General features: G+C 44.8%; 3 protein-coding genes across 7 annotated transcripts; all 3 read right to left on the bottom strand.

Annotated features, from left to right (window-relative positions):
* Nucleotides 1-54: 54 nt before the first annotated feature.
* Nucleotides 55-7,281, bottom strand: mtfmt (mitochondrial methionyl-tRNA formyltransferase). Of its 5 annotated transcripts, none has more exons than XM_088991642.1 (10): nucleotides 6,818-7,279; nucleotides 6,532-6,732; nucleotides 5,766-5,888; nucleotides 5,592-5,694; nucleotides 5,476-5,524; nucleotides 4,491-4,566; nucleotides 4,337-4,428; nucleotides 2,553-2,631; nucleotides 2,391-2,464; nucleotides 55-1,168 (listed from the first exon to the last, which is right to left on the bottom strand). In XM_088991642.1, the coding sequence occupies exons 1-10, from the start codon at nucleotides 7,033-7,035 to the stop codon at nucleotides 750-752; spliced, it is 1,434 nt and encodes a 477-aa protein (XP_088847768.1). In that variant the 5' UTR covers nucleotides 7,036-7,279; the 3' UTR covers nucleotides 55-749. The 5 variants fall into 5 exon arrangements, with proteins under 5 accessions (XP_088847768.1, XP_088847770.1, XP_088847771.1 ...); XM_088991644.1 differs by having other exon boundaries at nucleotides 805-1,168; nucleotides 5,431-5,514; nucleotides 6,818-7,281; XM_088991645.1 differs by having other exon boundaries at nucleotides 805-1,168; nucleotides 5,476-5,514; nucleotides 6,818-7,276.
* Nucleotides 7,282-7,467: 186 nt separating this feature from the next.
* Nucleotides 7,468-13,004, bottom strand: LOC148900111 (organic solute transporter subunit beta). The gene is made up of 5 exons (XM_088991724.1): nucleotides 12,892-13,004; nucleotides 11,500-11,541; nucleotides 11,305-11,412; nucleotides 10,656-10,746; nucleotides 7,468-10,581 (listed from the first exon to the last, which is right to left on the bottom strand). Exons 1-5 carry the CDS (start codon nucleotides 12,911-12,913, stop codon nucleotides 10,290-10,292), a joined length of 555 nt encoding a protein of 184 aa, XP_088847850.1. The 5' UTR covers nucleotides 12,914-13,004; the 3' UTR covers nucleotides 7,468-10,289.
* Nucleotides 13,005-15,766: 2,762 nt separating this feature from the next.
* Nucleotides 15,767-19,560, bottom strand: hdip1 (HDAC and MIER1 interacting protein 1). The gene is made up of 4 exons (XM_088991728.1): nucleotides 19,292-19,560; nucleotides 17,705-17,804; nucleotides 16,420-16,611; nucleotides 15,767-16,344 (listed from the first exon to the last, which is right to left on the bottom strand). The coding sequence occupies exons 1-4, from the start codon at nucleotides 19,355-19,357 to the stop codon at nucleotides 16,226-16,228; spliced, it is 477 nt and encodes a 158-aa protein (XP_088847854.1). The 5' UTR covers nucleotides 19,358-19,560; the 3' UTR covers nucleotides 15,767-16,225.
* Between the last annotated feature and the right edge of the window lie 1,334 nt (nucleotides 19,561-20,894).

The raw sequence follows: 20,894 nt of genomic DNA, 5'->3' as shown, positions 1-20,894 counted from the left end.
AATGCATGTTTGACATGAGCGCAAATAAAAGATACAAAATTAAAAAGATTTGGACTGGATTGGATGTACCTTTATTCATCTCGCAGTGGAGACAATGACATTTCACAGCAGCAAAGTTATGAAGGGAAGAGGAAAGGAAAGAAAGAAGTAGAAAAACAAACTACAGGAGCTGCTGGAAAGGCAGCCAATCACATGGTACCATCTTGAAGTCAAAACAACAAAAAAATACATGTGACACCAAAAGACAGTCATTCAATCTTCAACACCTGCTGTACCCACTATGTGACATGAAGCAGTTCTGGATAAGAGGAGTTAAAACATCCTTTTCACCATTGGATGTCATCGGATTGGATTGGATGTACATTTATTCGTCTCGCAGTGGAGAAATTTACATTTCACAGCAGCAAAGTTAGGAAAGGAAGAGGAAAGGAAAGAAAGAAGTAGAAAAACAAAATACAGGAGCTGCTGGAAAGGCAGCCAATCACGCGGTGCCATCTTGAAGATAAAAATAAAACAAAACAAATAACGAATAACATGACAAAACATAGACAGAGAGTCATTCATTCATCAGCACTTGCTGTACCCTCTTTGTGACATGAAGCAGTTCGAGGTGAAAGAGGAGAGGATCAAAGCATCCTTTACAGCAGTGGATCAGGGACTGTGAGCAGCCTTGAAAAAAAAGATGCTTTACTTTCAAGATGAGTGCGACGCCATTGTCCAAACACGTCAGTCCAGACGCGTCCGTCCAATCACGTCCGTCCAATCGTGTTCGTCCAAACGGGTTCGTCCAATCGCGTCTGTCCAATCGCATCCAAACGCGTCGGTCCAAACACGCGGGCAAGCCGGGCGGCCCTCGGTCCAAAATTCCGCTGACACTTTTTCAGCAGTTGACTCGTTGCCGCGTGCGACTGGGTTGGTTTCACTGTGTCGCAGCTCCTCCGACAAGTCACTCGTGTCGCCGCCGTTTCTCGGTCGCGAGGTGGCCGCGAGCCGGCTCTCCCTCCGATGCTTCCCGGCCCCCCGCAGGGCTGACGAAGGTGGCGTGGCCGCGGTCCGGATGCGCGACGGTCCCGCCCGGCCCGAGTACCCGATGCAAGTAGCCATTGTAAAAGTCGGCCGCCGTCAGCCGCTTCTTCAGGATCACCGCCCTGAAGCCCACCCAGCCGTCCTGGAGACAAACGCCACACGCACCAGCGTTCACTCAACCCGAAAGTAACTCAAATAGATAGAAAGCTAGCCTGCAAGCTAATATATAGCTAATAACCTGGTAGATAGCCAGTCAGTTAGATAGTCACTAGATAGCTAGCTAGATAGCTAATAATTAGCAAACAGCTAGCAAATGATAATAATAATAATAATAATCAATGTCATTTCTTAGCGCCTTTCAAAAATGTCAAGGTCACTTTTTAGTCACACGATAAGTTTTTCTGTGGGTGAGCAGCGGCAGCCACACGCGCCAGCGTTCACTCAACCCGGAAGTAACTCAAATAGATAGAAAGCTAGCTAGCTAGCCAATCGATAGCCAACAGATACCGAGCTAGATAGCCAGCCAGATAGCCAGTCAGTTAGATAGTGATTAGATAGCTAGCTAGCTGGCTAGCTAGCTAGATAGATAGCTAATAGACAGCAAATACCTAGCAAATGATAATAATAATCCATTTCATTTCTAAGCGCCTTTCAAAACTGTCAAGGTCACTTTTTAGTCACAGGAGAAGTTTTTCTGTGGGTGAGCAGCGGCAGCCACACGCGCCAGCGTTCACTAAACCCGGAAGTCACTCAAATAGATAGAAAGCTAGATAGCTAGCCAATCGATAGCCAACAGATACCTAGCGAGATAGCCAGCCAGCTAGATAGCCAGTCGGTTAGATAGTGAATAGATAGCTAGCTAGGTAGCTGGCTAGGTAGCTGGCTAGCTAGCCAGATAGCTAATAGATAGCAAATAGCTAGCAAATGATAATAATAATAATAATGATGATGATAATAATAATAATATTAAAAATAAATTTCATTTCTAAGCCCCTTTCAAAACTCTCAAGGTCACTTTTTAGTCACAGGAGAAGTTTTTCTGTGGGTGAGCAGCGCCAGCGTTCACTCAACCCGGAAGTAGCTCAAATAGAAAGAAACCCAGCTCGATAGCTATATAGATGTTAGCGCTTTAACGAGCTGTAACAAAGCACTAACAATGACAAAAGGCCAATGCTGCCCCCTAGTGGAAAGGGAAACATTGCCAGAGGTGTGACCAGCGCTTTATCGGCAAAAACTGATTAAATTTGGGAATGGCAACGAATCAATTACAATTTTCATGACATTATTATCGAAATTGAGAAAAAAAAGTCGCTTGACCACCAGCGCCGATTGAAGGATTTCGTAAAATCCTGCTGTGCCCCAACCTTGCAGCAGACGGCCAGCGTGTTGGACTCCTTGCGAAAGGTCACCCATCCCGGTGTTGGCTTCACGCCCGCATCTGAAACCCCCCCCCCAAAAAAAGTATAAGTGGAATATCCCGATGGTTGCCGAGGCAGCGTCAGGGGGAAGGGGGTGTCAAGACTGGCCTGCAAAAGAGATGTGACACCTCCCCACAAAGTCCACCAGCTTGATGGTGCCTCCCATCCATGTGGTCCTCAGAGGAAACTGCACAAGAACAAAAGCAATTGATGAAGTTCATTTACCAATGCAATCTTCAAGTCAAGTCAGGAAACATACTAGCTATCTAGCTGGATATTAGCAAGCTAGCTTGCTATCTATTAGCTATCTATCTGGTCGGCTATCTAGCTGTTAGCTGTCTTTCTATCTGGCTAGCTATTAGCTGTCTATCTGACTAGTTATTAGCCGTCTAGCTGATGGCTATATAGCTGGCTAGCTGTTAGCTATCTATCTAGCTAGCTGTTGGCTGGCTATGTGGCTGGCTGTAGGCTATCTGGTTTGCTATTAGCTGCCTAGCTAGCTAGCTACCTATTTGAGTCAGGAAACACATTAGCCATCTAGCTATCTATTATCGAGCTAGCTAGCTATTAGCTACTAGCTTTCTAGCTGGCTATTAGGAAGCTAGCTTGCTATCTATTAGCTATTTATCTGGTCGTCTATCTAGCTGTTAGCTGTCCTTCTATCTGGCTAGCTATTTGCTGTCTATCTATTAGCTATCTATCTGGTCGGCTATCTAGCTGTTAGCTGTCTTTCTATCTGACTAGTTATTAGCTGTCTAGCTGATGTCTATATAGCTGGCTAGCTGTTAGCTATCTATCTAGCTAGCTGTTGGCTGGCTATGTGGCTGGCTGTTGGCTATCTGGTTGGCTATTAGCTGCCTAGCTAGCTAGCTACCTATTTGAGTCAGGAAACACATTAGCCATCTAGCTATCTATTATCGAGCTAGCTAGCTATTAGCTACTAGCTTTCTAGCTGGCTATTAGGAAGCTAGCTTGCTATCCATTAGCTATTTATCTGGTCGGATATCTAGCTGTTAGCTATCTATCTATCTGGCTAGCTGGCAGCTGTCTATTTGGCTAGCTATTAGCTGTCCAGCTATTAGCTGTCGGCTCTCTAGCTGGCTATTAGCTAGCTAGATTGCTATCGATTAAATATCTATCTGGTCGGCTATCTAGCTGTTAGCTATCTATCTATCTAGCTGGCGAGCTGTTAGCTGCCTATTTGGCTAGCTATTTACTGTCTATCTGGCTAGATATTAGCTGTCTAGTTGTTGGCTATCTAGCTGGATAGCTGTTAGCTATCTATCTAGCTAGCTGTTGGCTTGCTATCTGGCTGGCTGTTGGTTTCCTGGCTGGCTATTAGCTGTCTAGCTAACTATTTGAGTAAGGAAACACATTAGTTATCTAGCTATCTATTAGCGAGCTAGGTATCGATTAGCTCGCTAGCTTCCTAGCTGGTTTTTAGCAAGCTAGCTTGCTATCTATTAGCTATCTATCTGTTAGCTATCTATCGATCCGGCCAGCTGTTAGTTGTCTATCTGGCTAGCTAATAGCTGTCTAGCTGTTGGATATCTAGCTCTCTAGCAGTTAGATATCTAGCTAGCTGATGGCTGGCTATCTGGCTAGCATTTGGCTATCTGTCTATCTAGCTAGCTGTTAGTTGTCTATCTGGCTAGCTATTAGCTGTCTAGCTGCTGGCTATCTAGCTAGCTGTTGGCTGGCAATCTGGCTAGCTGTTGGCTATCTGGCTGCCTATTAGCTGTATATCAAGCTAGCTAGCTATTTGAGTCAGGAAACACATTAGCCATCTAGCTATCTTTTAGCGAGCTAGCTAGCTATTAGCGGGGGTCAATCAAACGAAATGATCATTCCCAATTGGGGGGGGGGGGGTTGATGCGGCGGCGGCGACTGACCCGCGATCCGACGGCCCGGTAGAGGCGGTCGATGTGTTGGCACGTGTGCTCCTCCCACACGATCCAACTCATTGAGGCGCTGATCTTGGGGGCTGTCGGCACAACGGCAAACGTCAAGCCTCAATGGGGTGCAACGGGATCAAAGGGGGCTTACCAAAAGTGACGCCGGACGGGCTTTGCTCCCGCTTCTCGGCTATCCTCCCAGGTAAGTCGCGGAGGGTCTCCAGCAGCTGTTTTTGCACAAAAAAACGGGATCGCTTTGGCGAGATGGCACCACCCGGAGGTAACTCAAATAGATAGAAAGCTAGCTAGCTAGCCAATCGATAGCCAACAGATACCGAGCTCGATAGCCAGCCAGCTAGATACCCAGTCAGATAGTGAATAGATAGCTAGCTAGACAGCTAATAGCTAGTAGCCAGATAGCTAATAGATAGCAAATAGCTAGCAAATGATGATAATAATAACAATTATTATTATTATAAGAATAACAATACATTTCATTTCTAAGCGCCTTTCAAAACTCTCAAGGTCATTTTACAGTCACATGAGAAGTTTTTCTGTGGGTGAGCAGCGGCAGCCACATGCGCCAGCGTTCACTCAACCCGGAAATAACTTAAATAGATACAAAGCTAGCTAGTTAATAGATAGCCAATAGACAGCTAATAGATAGACAGCTAGCTAGGTAGCTAGATAGCCATATAAATAATAGATAGCTAGCCAGCCAGATAGCTAATAGATAGCAAATAGATAGCCAGCTAGGTAGCTAGCAAGATAGCCAGCTAGGTAGCTAGCTAGATAGCCAGCTGGGTAGCCAGCCAGGTAGTAATGCTACTAATCCTAACAACCAAAATAATATAATAATAATCACCTTGTTCTTTCTGTCTAGTTGGCTATCTCGCTGCCTCTCTAGCTAGCTATCTATTTGCTATCTAATAGCTATCTGTTAGCTATCTATTAGCTATAGCTATCTGGCTGGCTAGCTGGCTATCTAGCTAGCTATCTATTACCTATATAACTATCTTGTTATCTAGCTGACTAGCTGGCTATCTATTAGCTATCTATGAGCTCGCTAGCTTTCTATCTATTTGACTTACTTTCGGGTTGAGTGAACGCTGGCGCGTGTGGCTACCGTTGCTCACCCGCAGAAAAACTGTGACTGTAAAGTGACCTTGAGAGTTCTGAAAGGCGCTTAGAAATGAAATGTATTATGATTATTATCATAATAATAATAATAATAATAATAAGCGCCACCCACCAGCTGAGCCCCTTCAACGGCGAGGACATCGGCCAGCTGGTCTGCCGTGCTGGTCTCGGGGACGGCGTGGACGGTCTGGTTCAGGATGGGACCCACGTCGAACCTGCAAGACGGGCCCCGGCAACCCTCAAGCCACGCCCCTTAGTTTGGGTCAAAGTTCACTCGGACACCCACCGGTCAGCTCGTATTTGCATGATGGTCACCCCCGTCACGGCGTCTCCATTAAGGATGGTGTGGAAGATGGGCGCCGGACCGCGCCAGCGAGGAAGAAGGCTGGGGTGCACGTTCAAGACCCCGCTGAAAGACGCCCAGAAAAAGACCAGCGCCAGCGTTCACTAAACCTCAAAGTAACTTAAATCGATAGAAAGCTAGCTAGCTAATGGATAGCTAATAAATAGGTAATAGATAGCCAGATAGCAAACAGCTAGCGAGCTAGACAGCATACAGCCAGCCAGCTAATAGCTAGCCAGCTAGCTAATGGATAGCTGATAAATAGCTAATAGATAGCCAGATAGCCAACAGCTAGCCAGCTAGTTAATAAACAGCTAATAAATAGCTAACAGATAGCTAATAGATAGCCAGATAGCCAACAGCTAGCCAGCTAGTTAATAAACAGCTAATAAATAGCTAACAGATAGCTAATAGATAGCCAACAGCTAGCCAGCTAACAGCCAGCCAGCTAGACAGCTAGCTAGCTAGCTAATACAACATCATTTGTAACGGACCGAACACTGTTTTTTCCCCCTTGGGCTGTCATAGATGATTCAGAGTCTATAAAGTCCTTATTAAGTCATTTGGCAATGGAGTGGAATTTTGTGTCGTCGTGTGATTTATTATAATGATGCATTAAAATTATAGCCAGGCGCTCTACCGGCAGCGGAACGACTCGCGGCTCTCCATCTCGCCACCAAAAACAAAGTTTCCACGGGGACTTTCTCACCAGGGAAACTCGTCGATGAGTCTTCGGCGGAGCAAATAACCGAAGGACACGACCACGCCCGCGTCAAAGCGTCCCCGCACCTCTCCCAGCGGCCACCGGTGCAGTGGCAGACGCTCGCGCCGGGCCAAGTCCGCCACCGGCACGTCGGCGCTCAGCGTCGCCACCTCCAGCGACGACACGACGCCGCCGCCGCCGCGGCTCCTGAGGCGGAGTCGGCGAGCGTGAGAAGGACGCGCCGCGACCGGTTACCCCCAACCCCCCGCCGATCCTTCGGGGTTCGTCTGACCTGTCTGCCGCGAGGATCTTGAGAGACTCCGCGGCGAAGTGATCCGAGCCCAAAAACAGGAGCCTCCAGGGGGGCCCGGACGAGCAAAGCCTCCTGCGCGGTCCCCGCGGCGGCCACGGGCTCTGCGTCTTTCGCCCAGCGGACGCCCCGCCGCCGCCGGGCCGGAGGAGGCGGAGGACAGCCAGCGAGTGCCCAGCCGTCCCGCCCCAGCTCCGCATTTTCACATAAGGTCCCGAAAGTCCGACTTTATTCACTTAGTTTTTTTAATGTGGCCCTCGCGACGAGAAGGTTAAGGCAAAAAATGTACGAGATCTGAGCCTGACACGGGCGCCGCCATATTGACAAACTACTTCCGGTATTTTTCCTTCTTCGTTGGTGGATTTAGCCGAACTACGGCGCCCTCTGTCGCATTTACCCTCACACTACACCTAAAATTCCCTTTCAACCTTTCAGCGGCAACTTTGGATTCATAATAATAATAATAATAATAATAATAATAATAATAATAATAATAATAATAATAATCCAATATTAATTTCTAAGCGCCTTTCAAAACTCGCAAGGACACTTTACAGTCACGCACACACCCACAAACACACAAAAATCGACACATTTCACTTGATTGTCCACTCACAAGCACACAAAGTGCGACCGTTTGATCTTCTATATCGCATTATTCACAATTAAGTTATGAACAGTGGCGGGCCGAGCATGTCACTCCAAGGCCTTCAGTCATGCTACGTCTGAATCAATCCACAGCTGCGGGTGTGGTGTGATGTGACTACACGTCCGTCCACTAGAGGGTGCTGTTGGCCAGGAAATAACTTGTGACTTGAAGAAACTTAAGAAAAACTGTCATTAAACGGTTTGAATTTTTACTATCAGAATCATCTTTATTGCCAAGTATGTAGAACACACAAAGAATGTGTAGAACACGCTGCACTAGTATCACCATAAGAAAAATGGAGGCGCTATACAGTTCTATTTGGGTTACTGTTTAGAGAGTTAATAGCTTGGGGGAAGAAGCTGTTTAAGTCAACACAATAGTATATTTGCTTATGCAGCTCACTACCGATACAATGTGCTACCTCTGGCCAGTATGCGCTTATCAATAGTGGCTAGCCAATCAAAGTTTGCAAAAACGCTGACGTTTCCAGCACCTTTAGCAGGCCTTGGTTTGCCAACTCTGATTGGTTCAAGCAACAGTTTGATCGACACGTATTTGATGCTTCAGGGCCTGCAGAACTGATGGTGAAGCCGTGCAGGTTGATTTTTTTACCCTGCTAACAAAGAATTGATGAAATGTGATTGGTTCAATGCTTCAATATGAAAACGTACAACAGGGAAAATCAATGAAAGATAGCTAAAAAATAATTTGGAATGATTTAATAAGAATTCATGGACAAACAAAACTGGGATAGATGGAGGACATTGATTCGTTGTGACGACCCCTGAAGGGAAAAGCCGAAAGGAAAAGAAGAGGAGAGAAGGCCTTGCAGGCCCTAATACTCCACCACTGTTTGGAGGTGACATCGTGCAGCTTAAATTGAACTAGAGGAGGCGTCTGCGATTCTGTCATTTTTAGGCCAGCAGAGAAGGCCTTGCAGGCCCTGACACTCCACCACTGTTTGGAGGTGACATAGTGCAACTTAAATGGAACTAGAGGAGGGGTCTGTGATTCCGTTATTTTTAGGCCAGCAGAGAAGGCCTTGCAGGCCCTGATACTCCCCCACTATTTGGAGGTGACATGGAGAAACTTAAATGGAAATAGAGGAGGGGTCTGAGATTCCGTTCTTTTTAGGCCAGCAGAGAAGGCCTTACAGGCCCTGACACTCCACCACTGTTTGGTGGCGACACAGTGCAACTTAAATGGAACGAGAGGAGGCGTCTGTGATTCCGTTATTTTTAGGCCAGCAGAGAAGGCCTTGCAGGCCCTGATACTCCACCACTGTTTGGAGGTGACATCGTGCAGCTTCAATTGAACTAGAGGAGGCGTCTGCGATTCTGTTATTTTTAGGCCAGCAGAGAAGGTCTTGCAGGCCCTGACACTCCACCACTATTTGGAGGTGACATGGAGAAACTTAAATGGAAATAGAGGAGGGGTCTGTGATTCCGTTATTTTTAGGCCAGCGGAGAAGGACTTGCAGGCCCTGACACTCCACCACTGTTTGGAGGTGACATAGTGCAACTTAAATGGAAATAGAGGAGGGGTCTGAGATTCCGTTCTTTTTAGGCCAGCAGAGAAGGCCTTGCAGGCCCTGACACTCCACCACTGTTTGGTGGCGACACAGTGCAACTTAAATGGAATGAGAGGAGGCGTCTGTGATTCCGTTATTTTTAGGCCAGCAGAGAAGGCCTTGCCGGCCCTGACACTCCACCACTGTTTGGAGGTGACATAGTGCATCTTAAATGGAATGAGAGGAGGCGTCTGTGATTCCGTTATTTTTAGGCCAGCAAAGAAGGCCTTGTTGGCCCTGACAATCCACCACTGTTTGGTGGTGACACAGTGCAACTTAAATGGAACGAGAGGAGGCATATGTGATTCTGTTAGTTTTAGGCCAGCAGAGAAGGCCTTGCAGGCCCTGACACTCCACCACTGTTTGGAGGTGACATCGTGCAGCTTAAATTGAACTAGAGGAGGGGTCTGTGATTCCGTTATTTTTAGGCCAGCAGAGAAGGCCTTGCAGGCCATGACACTCCACCACTGTTTGGTGGCGACACAGTGCAACTTAAATGGAACGAGAGGAGGCGTCTGTGATTCCGTTATTTTTAGGCCAGCAGAGAAGGCCTTGCAGGCCCTGATACTCCACCACTATTTGGAGGTGACATGGAGAAACTTAAATGGAAATAGAGGAGGGGTCTGTGATTCCGTTATTTTTAGGCCAGCAGAGAAGGCCTTGCAGGCCCTGACACTCCACCACTGTTTAGTGGCGACACAGTGCAACTTAAATGGAATGAGAGGAGGCGTCTGTGATTCCGTTATTTTTAGGCCAGCGGAGAAGGCCTTGCAGGCCCTGACACTCCACCACTGTTTGGAGGTGACATAGTGCATCTTAAATGGAACTAGAGGGGTCTGTGATTCCGTTATTTTTAGGCCAGCAGAGAAGGCCTTGCAGGCCCTGACACTCCACCACTGTTTGGAGGTGACACAGTGCATCTTAAATGGAACTAGAGGAGGGGTCTGTGATTCCGTTATTTTTAGGCCAGCGGAGAAGGCCTTGCAGGCCCTGACACTCCACCACTGTTTGGAGGTGACATAGTGCATCTTAAATGGAATTAGAGGAGGCGTCTGTGATTCAGATAGTTTTAGGCCAGCAGAGAAGGCCTTGCAGGCCCTGACGGCCCACCACTGGTGATAATGTTTTTTTCCTTTGCATTGAACGATTCGTGGTCATCGTCAACCCATGAGCGAATGTGAATGCGCAGCCGCTTAAAAGGCCCGAGGTCAGAGGTCGGAGGTCGAGGTCGCAGTTCATTCGTCTTGTCCGTGCTTGACGTCGTCGTCATCCGGCAGGGGCGGGCCAAGCTCGGCCTCGACGCCATCTCGGCTGTCGGGGTAGAGGCAGGAAGTGTTTCCATCCTTCCACGTCACCACGATGGCGTCCGCTTTCACGTCGCCGGGGTCGCCGCCGTTGCAGGGGGCGGGGCTCCACCGCATGGGGCTGTGCGTCAGAGACGGGGTGGCGCAGGCGAGGGCGCCGTCCTCGTCGTCTTTGCGGGCCACGGCGGCGGCCGCCTTGTACTTGGCGATCTTCCTCCTACTCCTGCACGCGCACATCGGCGGCGGCGTTAGCTTGCGAGGCTACTTTATTTGCATTTTGGACGGGGGCGGGCGCACCTGCTCGCCATGGCGCCCATTCCCAGCAAGAGGAAGCCCACCAGAAGGCAGACGAAGGCCAACCCCAACAGCGCAAACTTCCACACCGTCGCTGGAAGAGATTTGACAGAATCCGTTTGACAGAATTCCTTATGAGAGAAGACTTATGACAGTCTAGCTAGCTAGCAAGCTAGCTACCTAACTATTTGCTACCTACAGTGATACATTGGCTTCCGAACTTAATTGGTTCCCAGACAGAGTGTGTAAGGCAAAAAGTGTGTATCCCAAAAAATAATTTCCCATAGGAGACCATTAAAATGAGAATAATCCGTTCCCAGGTCCTTATTAAACATAATTTTCTACTTTCTAATTTTCTACATAACTACATTCTTTTTCTACATTTCTACATTTCTATAAAACTACACAAAATATACCTTATTTTATGTATAATAAATGTGCTATGTTATAATTAAGTTATTATGTTATAATAAAGCTGGTCACCCACAGAAAAACTGATCCTGTGACTGCAAAGTGGCCTTGAAAGTTTTGAAAGGCGCTTAGAAATGAAATGTATTATTATTATAATTATTATTATTATTATTATTATGTTCCCATGACCTTTGCCACGGAAAGGTCACATGTGCTTTTCCCAATGAGCGACGGTTCTTACGATCCTCGATGCGATAAAACCATCGCAGGTATTCCCTCTGCTCATCCGTCATGGCGACCTTGTTGTCCGGCGACGGGCGATCGTCGTGCGGTGACGCTCGAGGCAACCCTGAATGGAAGGTCAAAGGTCAAACACCTCCGCGGGCGTCCGACTGGCGGCGTCAGCTGTTTCCATGCATTTGTTGGTTGCCTTTACCCGAGAGGAAGACGAAGAGAAGCAAGCAGCCGCCAAACATGCCTGCAACGAATAAGATTTTTTGGGGAATTTGACAATTGTTATGAAATGGGAGGTCAACGCCAAGTCCATCCTGAAAAAGGCCCTAAAGAAGATGGACTTCCTGAGGCCGCTGAAGAAGCTACTGAAGAAGCCTGGCATGCCACAGTAGCTGCTACCACACTTCTACACTGTATCTGTTTTTTTTTCTATGCTTGCTAGCTGGCTATCTAGCTATTTAGCTAGAGACTGTATCTATTAGCTATATAGCTAGCGAGCATTTAGCTATCTATTCACTAGGTATTAGCTATCCATCCGCTGGGTATTAGCTATCTATTTGCTATGTATTCGCTCTATTGGCGAGGTATTAGCTATCTATTCGCTATGTATTAGCTATATTCGCTAGGTATTAGCTATCTATTTGCTAGCTATTAGCTTTCTATTTGCTAGCTAATAGTTATCTATTCACTAGCTATTAGCTATCTATTTGCTAGCTAGCTAGCTTGCTATCTATTTGAGTTACTTCCGGGTTGAGTGAACGCTGGCGCGTGTGGCTGCCGCTGCTCACCCACAGAAACAAAAATATCCTGTGACTGTAAAATGACCTTTAGAGTTTGGAAAGCCGCTTAGAAATCAAATGAATTCTTCTTTATTATTATTATTATTATTATTATTATTGTTATTATTACACGCCAGTCATCCAATCAATCCTTTTAGTCAAATGCACAACACCAATAAAAAGTGTCCCAAAACTGCCGCAAAATGAGCTTGGAACTGGGCAGATTCAGAAAGTCCCGCCCCCTTGTTCGTGACATCACGCCAGGATACTTCTTCACAAACTGCCTTGCTCCAGAATCAAAACAATGGCTTCAGAGAGTTCAGATTCGGAGAAGATGCTTTCTTGTTACTCATCCAGTTATGAGTATGATTCAAATAGTTCTGAAGAGGAAAGCATACATGTTTGCGATCGATTAAAGAAGTCCTTCCGGGTCATTTTGAGGCGTCTGGACTCCAATGTAGCGTCCCAGAAAATGCACAAGATGGCGCCCAAGTTCCGTTGGAAATGATTTGTCTGCTGGGGATTTGTGTCAACTAGTATCAAATAGTAGTCTTGGTCCCCCATGCTAACTTTAGCGTCAAGATACTTCTGCGAAAGACAGCAGAAAGCAAGCGTGAAAGCTAATAAGCAGTGTACAGGCTAGCTAGCAGTAAATTCGCGTATGGACCTGGTAAGATGACTTTCATGACGATCGTTTGGCTGGATTTATTTTTTTTAACCAAACATGAGGAACGGAAAACCAGAATGAGCCAATCAAGGCCATTTCCATTGGCGGACATTTTGACCCATTTTTCAAAAGAAAGAAATCAACTCACTGCGATGTGGTTCCTGCTGCATCCAGTCCAAGGCGAGTGACACTTTTCACTTTTTTTTCTTCTTCTTCGTTGAACTTGACGGTAACAAAGTTCGAAGCTCACACGTGCAGTTTGGTTACTGTTTACACAGGCGCCATTTGTGTGTGTGTGTGTGTGTGTGTGTGTGTGTGTGTGTGTGTGTGTGTGTGTGTGTGTGTGTGTGTGTGTGTGTGTGTGTGTGAAAAGCTGATGACTGAGCGGTCAAACGGCGATAACCTTGGCATAAATCATTTTTATTTGTACAGCGGAGGTCAACGACACGGCGGCGACGCACTCATCACACAAAATCCAAGCCTGGCAGGGATTTACCGAGGGGGCGGGGCTACAAGTCAACGGCCAATCGCAAGCCAGAACCGGATTACACATCTTCTTGACATGCGATGCCAGCCAAACTGACGCCAACTCTTTATTTCCCAAGCACCCAAAAGGTTCTGGGACTTCCGGAACGAGGGTCTTTTTTTGAGGGAAATACAGTGATACCTCAGCTTAATTGGTTCCCAGAAAGTGTGTGTAAGGCCAAAAGTGTGTCTTCCAAATATTTATTTCCCATAAGAAACCATTCAAATGAGAATAATCCGTTCTCAGGTTCCCATAAAACATATTTTTCTACTAAATAAGCCTTAAAACTACACAACATACAGTGATACCTCAGCTTACGAACATAATTGGTTCCCAGAAAGTGTGTGTAAGGCAAAAAATGTGTCTTCCAAATATTTATTTCCCATAAGAAACCATTCAAATGAGAATAATCCGTTCTCAGGTTCCCATAAAACATAATTTTCTACTAAATAAGCCTTAAAACTACACAACATACAGTGATACCTCAGCTTATGAACATAATTGGTTCCAAGAAAGTGTGTGTAAGGCAAAAAATGTGTCTTCCAAATATTTATTTCCCATAAGAAACCATTAAAAATGAGAATAATCCGTTCCCAGGTCCCAATAAAACATAATTTTCAACTACACAAAATATACCTTATTTTATGTATAATAAATGTACTATTGTATAGTAATGAAAGAAATAAACTGTACTGTATAATAAAGTGGTTTTATGGACATTTGTGATGGTTGTTGATGTCGTTGCCTCTTGATATCTGAGTCAAGTTGCCGTGCTTTCTCTGCGATAATACCCTCACTCATACTGTCCCCTGCTAGCTGCTTTTCATTCATCCAAATACACAGAGGTTTTTCAACCTCTTCTATTGCCCGAGACCATTGCTGCACGCAAACACACACCTCGTTGGTGTTGTTCGATGATGTCCTTCTTCTACTCGACCGTCATGTTCTTTTGTGTCCTCTTGGGCTTAATACTGGCCTGTGGTGGGGTCTTTTTTCACTCCCATAATAGCAAAAGCACTCCACTCGATAACAAACCACGTCTGCACTCAAAGAAAGGTGGTGACGAAAAGTAGTCCCCCAGCCATTGTGGCGCTCCGTGTGTTTCCCGAAAACCAGTTTGCATGCCAAGATTATATTCTCGCAAATTTAATGTTTGTAAGGCGAAAGGTTCGTTAGCTAAAGAGTTTGTAAACCGAGGTGTCACCGAGGGCAGGGGGGGGCACTTGCAGGCGCTGGAAGGGGATGGCCGATCGCAAACAGGAGTGACATTTTGAACAAAAGTACAGTGAGACCTCAATTTATGAACTTAATTGGTTCCCAGACAGAGTGTGTAAGGCGAAAAGTGTGTATCTCAAAAAAAAAAAATTCCCATAGGAAACCATTAAAATGGCAATAATCCGTTCCCGGGTTTCCATAAAATATACTTTTCAACTAAATAAGCCTTAAAACTACACACAACATACCTTATTTTGTGTATAATAAATGTGCTATTGTATTGCAATGAAAGAAATACACTGCATTGTATGATAAAGTCACTTTATTTACATTTATGGCTTGATGGAATGGCGTTGGAGGTCAAAGGTCAAAGGGAATTGCATGAGGACTGTAATTAAAGAAATAAACTGTGCTGTAAAATAAAGTTTTATTGACCTTTTGGATGGTCTTTAATGGCTTATGGAAGGAGAGTCACCTTCCATAAGGACTGTTGGTAACTTAACCTCTGGTGCTGTTCGGTCGTGTGCTTCCGCCGAAGATCACTCCGCCAGCCGTGGTGGGCGTGTATTATGAAAATAGTGCTTATTATAAGGTTTAATTTTCATAAATTCGACGTTTGTAAGACAAAAAGTTTGTAAGTTAAGGTGTTTGTAAGTTGAGGTCTCACTGTATAGTGATACCTCGGTTTAGGAAACCCTTGGCTTCCAAACTTTTCGGTTTACGAACGTTAAATTAATGAAAATTTTACCTTGGTAGACAAACTATTTTTCGGGATACACACGGAGCTGCAGCAATGAGTGATGTGTCGTTCGCGAACAAGCCCGTTCTCCGAGAAGAAAATGGCACCCGGCTTGTTTTGGTCCTTTATTCCCCGCCCCCAGTCTTCGGTTAACGCCACGTGATTGGTCAAGAACGCAGCAGTGAGGGGAGGTGGTTTAAACATTAAAGAGACAGGCAGACGACAGAGAGAGTGACAAAATGGATAAAAAAAACAGTGACATTTGGACTTGTTTCGACTTTGATAGTTCAAAGGCAGAGTGTAGACTGCAAGGTTAAAATTCCCATCAATCAGGCTCCATAAATAACCCGCACTAGCCATCAGTTCAATTTGAAATGAAAAGACAAGCAAGGGAACCAGCTATTAATGAAGTTTCTAGTGTGTCTGCTTGCATCTGTTTCTGTTGCAATATCACAACTTCCAAGATGTACAACCCAGAACCCCTTGAGACACTTGATGCAAAAAGCTATCCATTCCATCAAGCCATCAACAACCATCACAAAGGTAAATAAAACAACTTTATTATACAGTACAGTTTATTTCTTTAATTACAATACCACAACACATTTATTATACAAAAAATAAGATATAGTTTGTGTAGTTTTAAGGCTTAGAAAGTAGAAAATTATGTTTTATGGGGACCTGGGAACTGATTATTATCATTTTAATGGTTTCCTATGGGAAATAATTTTTTGGGATACACACTTTTCGCCTTACACACACTTTCTGGACACCAATTAAGTTCGTAAGCCAAGGTATCATTGCACCTGGAGCTTGTCGGCCGGATCAAGACCTCCTCGCTCATTCGTAACTGAGTCCGAGCAGCCTAGCCTAGCCTAGCCTAGCCTAGCCTCGCGGGTCGAGACCAGCCAGCCTGGTACTTCCTGGGGGAAGTCCAGTTGAGACGGCGAGCGTGATTTCAAAGTCCGCTTTGGTGGGCTCCTGGTGAAAGTCGGCGCCCGTCTACAAAATGAGCGTCTGGGCCAGGATCTTGCGGTTGATTTCGGCCAACGCCACCGAGAACACGAAGGCCCGCTCGTCCGACAGGCCCGCGTACACGTCCACTTCCTTCTCTTGTTTCTCTAAAGCAAACACAGCGCCGTCATTAGCCGCCGGCGGGCACCTCACCGCCCCCCCACCCCTGACCCCGCCCCCACCTTTGTCATCCTCGTGTTTCTTGAGTCCGACCGTCTTGGGTCGGCCCCGCCCCCTGCGGATGGGGTCGGCGTGCCCGTTGGCCTTGACGTGCGGCTTCCTGGTTTCCGTCCCGTCGCACGCCGACGTCAGGCCGCCGTCCAGACGATCGCGCCGGATGCGCTCCGTGCGCCGCCGCTTGGACTCCAGCTTGTCTGCAGACATGCAAAAAAACATAATAATAATAATAATAATAATAATAATAATAATAATAATAATAATAACACTCTCAAGGTCACTACTCAGTCACAGGATATTTTTTTTTCTGTGGGTGAGCAGCGGCAGCCACACGCGCGTTCACTCAACCCGGAAGTCACTCAAATAGAGACAAAGCTAGCTAGCTTGCTAATAGATAGCTAATAACAATAACATAATAATAATAATAATACATTTCATTTGTAAGCGCCTTTCAAAACTCTCAAGGTCACTTTACAGTCACAGGATCAGTTTTTCTGTGGGTGAGTAGCGGCCGCCACAATCACCAGCATTCACTCAACCTGAAAGTAACTCAAATAGATAGAAAGCTAGCTCGCTAGCTAATAGATAGCTAGAAAGCTAGCCAGCTAGATAGCAAATGAGCGCCTTTCAAAACTCTCAATGTCACTTGACAGTTACAGGATAAGTTTTTCTGTGGGTGAGTAGCGGTAGCCACATTCGCCAGCGTTCACTCAACCCGAATGTAACTCAAATAGATAGAAAGCTAGCTAATACAGTAATAATAATAATAATAATCATAATACATTTCATTTACAAGCACCTTTCAAAATTCTTAAGGTTACTTTACAGTCACAGGGTACAGTCGCTAATAGATAGCTCCCTAGCCAGCAAGATAGCTAAACGATAGCTAGCTAGATAGCTAGCGAGCCAGCTAGATAGCTAATAGATATCAAATAGATAGGTAGCTAGCTTGCTAGCTAGCTAAACTGTCATAAGTCATCTCTCATAAGGAATTCTGTCAAACGGAAATTCCCTAATCCGGAAAAAAAAATCTAGATATCTAGCTAGATAGCTCGCCAGCTAGATATCCATATAGCCAGCGAGCTAGCTAGCCAGATAGCTAATAGATAGCAAGTTACACTCGACATTTCACAGCTAGCCAAGTTCCTGGAACTATAACAAGTCCGGATCTGCACCCTCCACACCCCCTTTTTACACAATTATACGAAACATAAACATGTAGTTCCTCTGTCAAAGGTCATTGGGCCTGCCTCGGTGCTGATGTTTTGGTTAGCAAAGGAATGGACTCACCTGCCGCGTGGGCTGACGAGCACTCGTTCAACTTGGCGTTGAGGAGTTTCCTGCTAATGAACACGAAGCCGCACGGGCACGACTTGCACGCTACGGGGATCTGAGGGGGAAAAAAAGAAATAGAAAAAGAAAGGCGGCGCATGTTTGTCACTTCCTGAAGGCCTTGCTGTGCGCACGGCTGCAATAGCTCACACCGCAGTTGTTTTCCTACATCTTCTATCAATAAAAATCCTAAACTCCAAGAGATGTATGCTACCAATAACACACGAAGCAAACCACATAGCGGACTAGTTTTCGTCACCCCCTTTCTTTGAGTGCAGACGTGGTTTGTTATCGAGTGGAGTACATGCTATTATGGGACCTAAAAAGACCCCAGCACGGGCTAGTGTTAAGCCGAAGAGGACACAAAAAAATGACGGTGGAACAGAAGAAGGAGATCCTCGAGAAACAGGAACAAGGTGTGCGTTTGTGTGACTTAGCATTAGTATGCTAAGTCGACCATTGCTACGTGCGGCTAAGGGTGTTTCTGTGTTGCCTAAGCAACGGTCTCAGGCAATAGAAGAGGTTGAAAAACTTGTGTTGATTTGGATTAACGAAAATCAGCTAGCAGGGGACAGTGTGAGTGAGGGTATTATCGCCCAGAAAGCAGGGCAACTTTACTCGGATAGCATCAAGAGGCAGCTACATTAACGACCATCACAAAGGTCAATAAAACCACTTTATTATACAGCACAGTTTATTTCTTTTATTACAATCCAACAGCATATTTATTATACAGAAAATAAGGTCTATTTTGTGTAGTTTTAAGACTTATTTAGTCGGAAATTATGCTTTATGGGGACCCGGGAACGGATTATTCTCATTTTAATGGTTTCTTATGGGGAATAAATGTTTGGCAGATTAACTTTTGGCCTTACATACACTTTCTGGGAACGAATTAAGTTCGTAAGCTAAGGCATCACTGTATTTTTGTCCCTTTCGTGTATTTAAATTGTCAACACATGTCAAAACAAGCCTCACTGTGAACTAGTACGACCACAATAAACATGTCATCAAATTGAATATCGATAAAATAGATAATATAGATAGACAGACAGACAGATAGATTGATAGATCGATAGTTAAGTAGCTTGTCAGATAGCTAGCTAGCTAGTTAGTTAGATAGATAGTCATATAGGCAACTAGAGGGAGGGAGGGGAGAGAGAGATAGGGTGAGAGAGAAAGAGAGAGAGAGAGAGAGACAGAGAGAGAGAGATATAGATATAAACAAAGGCATAACACCGAATAAACAATTTAAAATTTCAAATCTTAATAGTTGACGTTCAGTAGATCCACAGGCATGTGAATAATTCATTTTGTTGTCGCAGAGGACGAAGATAATGACTTGTTTGTAGTCAAAATCTGAATTAAAGTGTTTTGGTGTGGAATTTGCGGGCCTGAATGAAGAAATACTAGACGTGTGCACCACACGACACACAACCTATTTCCGCCAAAGCAGCGAACGCCAAGATATGGAATGAAATAAAAAAATAATAATAACAATAATAATAATGAAAAGACACTGTAAAATGGAACATTTTAGCTCACCTGTTGGTCGCATTCTGGACAAGATTTCGTAGCCATTTTGACTTTCTTTGTTTTATTTGTCGACATAGTCTGACCGAAACGACGACAAAATCGGGACGCCTCGTTTACGCCAAATAGTTCTCACGTGGAGGGATGCATCGGAAACGAAAGGCAAATAAAAATTATAAAATACACTTATAATGCGACGCGATCGTCGACGCGAAAAGCAGCTGAAATGTTTTTTAAAAAGTAGTAGTGATATTTTAGCTCTTTGAGTTATGCGCATGCGCAGAGGGTGTCCTCCAGCGGCGTTCAAGAAAAGTGGGAAATCACTATTTGTTTTCAGGTTTCTGGTTAGAGATGAAAGCTCGATGGCATAGAAAACTTTGAATTTGGGCATTTGTTCATCCAACCTTCCGCCCACCGTTCTCCGAACCGCTGCTATAGAATCATTTCATGTTCTTTTTCATCCGAAGTAGTCATGTAACATTCCTGACGCATACCACAGCGGTATTTCTGTGCGTACGATAATGCGTCAATCACTCGCTGCTTATTTATTATTCCTCATCATATTCGCATATAAACTCGTTATTTAAAAGGCAGGCAAAATATATATTTTTAAATAGGCTCTTTTTCGGGGCATATCGCCCTCGTCACGAGTCAGCAGACATTCTGTTAAATGCGCTTCATGAATGTCATGGTCACGTGACGTGTTCAAAAACAACTTGCAACTTTTAGGAACTTCCCGTTTATTACCCGAAATATTTTATTGAGACGGTTTAATGATACCGACCTGCTCACGTTTGCGATCCAAATTAGATAATAATAGTAGTAATCTTTTCCTTTCAAGGGTTCACCACAGCGTCCTCCATCTTCAGAGGTTAATAATAATAGTAGTGATAATAATAATAAATTTCAGTTATAAGCACCTTTCAAAACTATCAAATATACTTTACAGTCACAGGATAAGTTTTTATGTGGGTGAGCAGCGGCAGTCACACACACCAGCGTGCTCTCAACCCGGAAGTAACTCAAATAGATAGAAAACTAGCTAGCTAGCTAATAGATAGCTAATAAGAATACTGATAATAATGATAATACATTTCATTTATAAGCACCTTACAAAACTGTCAAGGTCACTTTACAACAACTGAGCAACAATAATACCTAACTCAAATACACAGATAGAAATAGCTGATAATAATAATACCTAACTCCTATAGAAAGCTAGCTAGCTAATAGATAGCTAATCTTCTTTTCCCTTCAAGGGGTCGCCACAGCGAATCAGTAACCTCCATCTTCAGAGGTATGATACGCATGTTTGTTTTCGATTGCCCTCCCTGACCCAACCCTCTGTATTTATCCGGGCTTGGGACCAGCACAAGAAGACATATGTCCCTAGATAGAAAGCTAGCTAGATAGCTAATAATAATAATAATATGTAACTCATATAGATAGAAAGCTAGCAAGCTAGCTAATTGATAGCCAATAACAATAATACATTTCATTTATAAACTAGAAACGACTTGTCATCTTCAGTTGTAGTAGAAAGTAGGAAAAATGGCGCGATGCCATGTAATGGTAATGATGAATGGCGTCGATTCAGATTACCCCAACCCTCCAA

The sequence above is a fragment of the Hippocampus bargibanti genome, linkage group LG03, assembly GCF_051943395.1.
Source record: "Hippocampus bargibanti isolate YZ-2025 linkage group LG03, ASM5194339v1, whole genome shotgun sequence".
In the NCBI taxonomy this organism is placed as follows: Eukaryota; Metazoa; Chordata; class Actinopteri; order Syngnathiformes; family Syngnathidae; genus Hippocampus; species Hippocampus bargibanti.
This window is presented reverse-complemented; position numbering and strand designations above follow the sequence as displayed.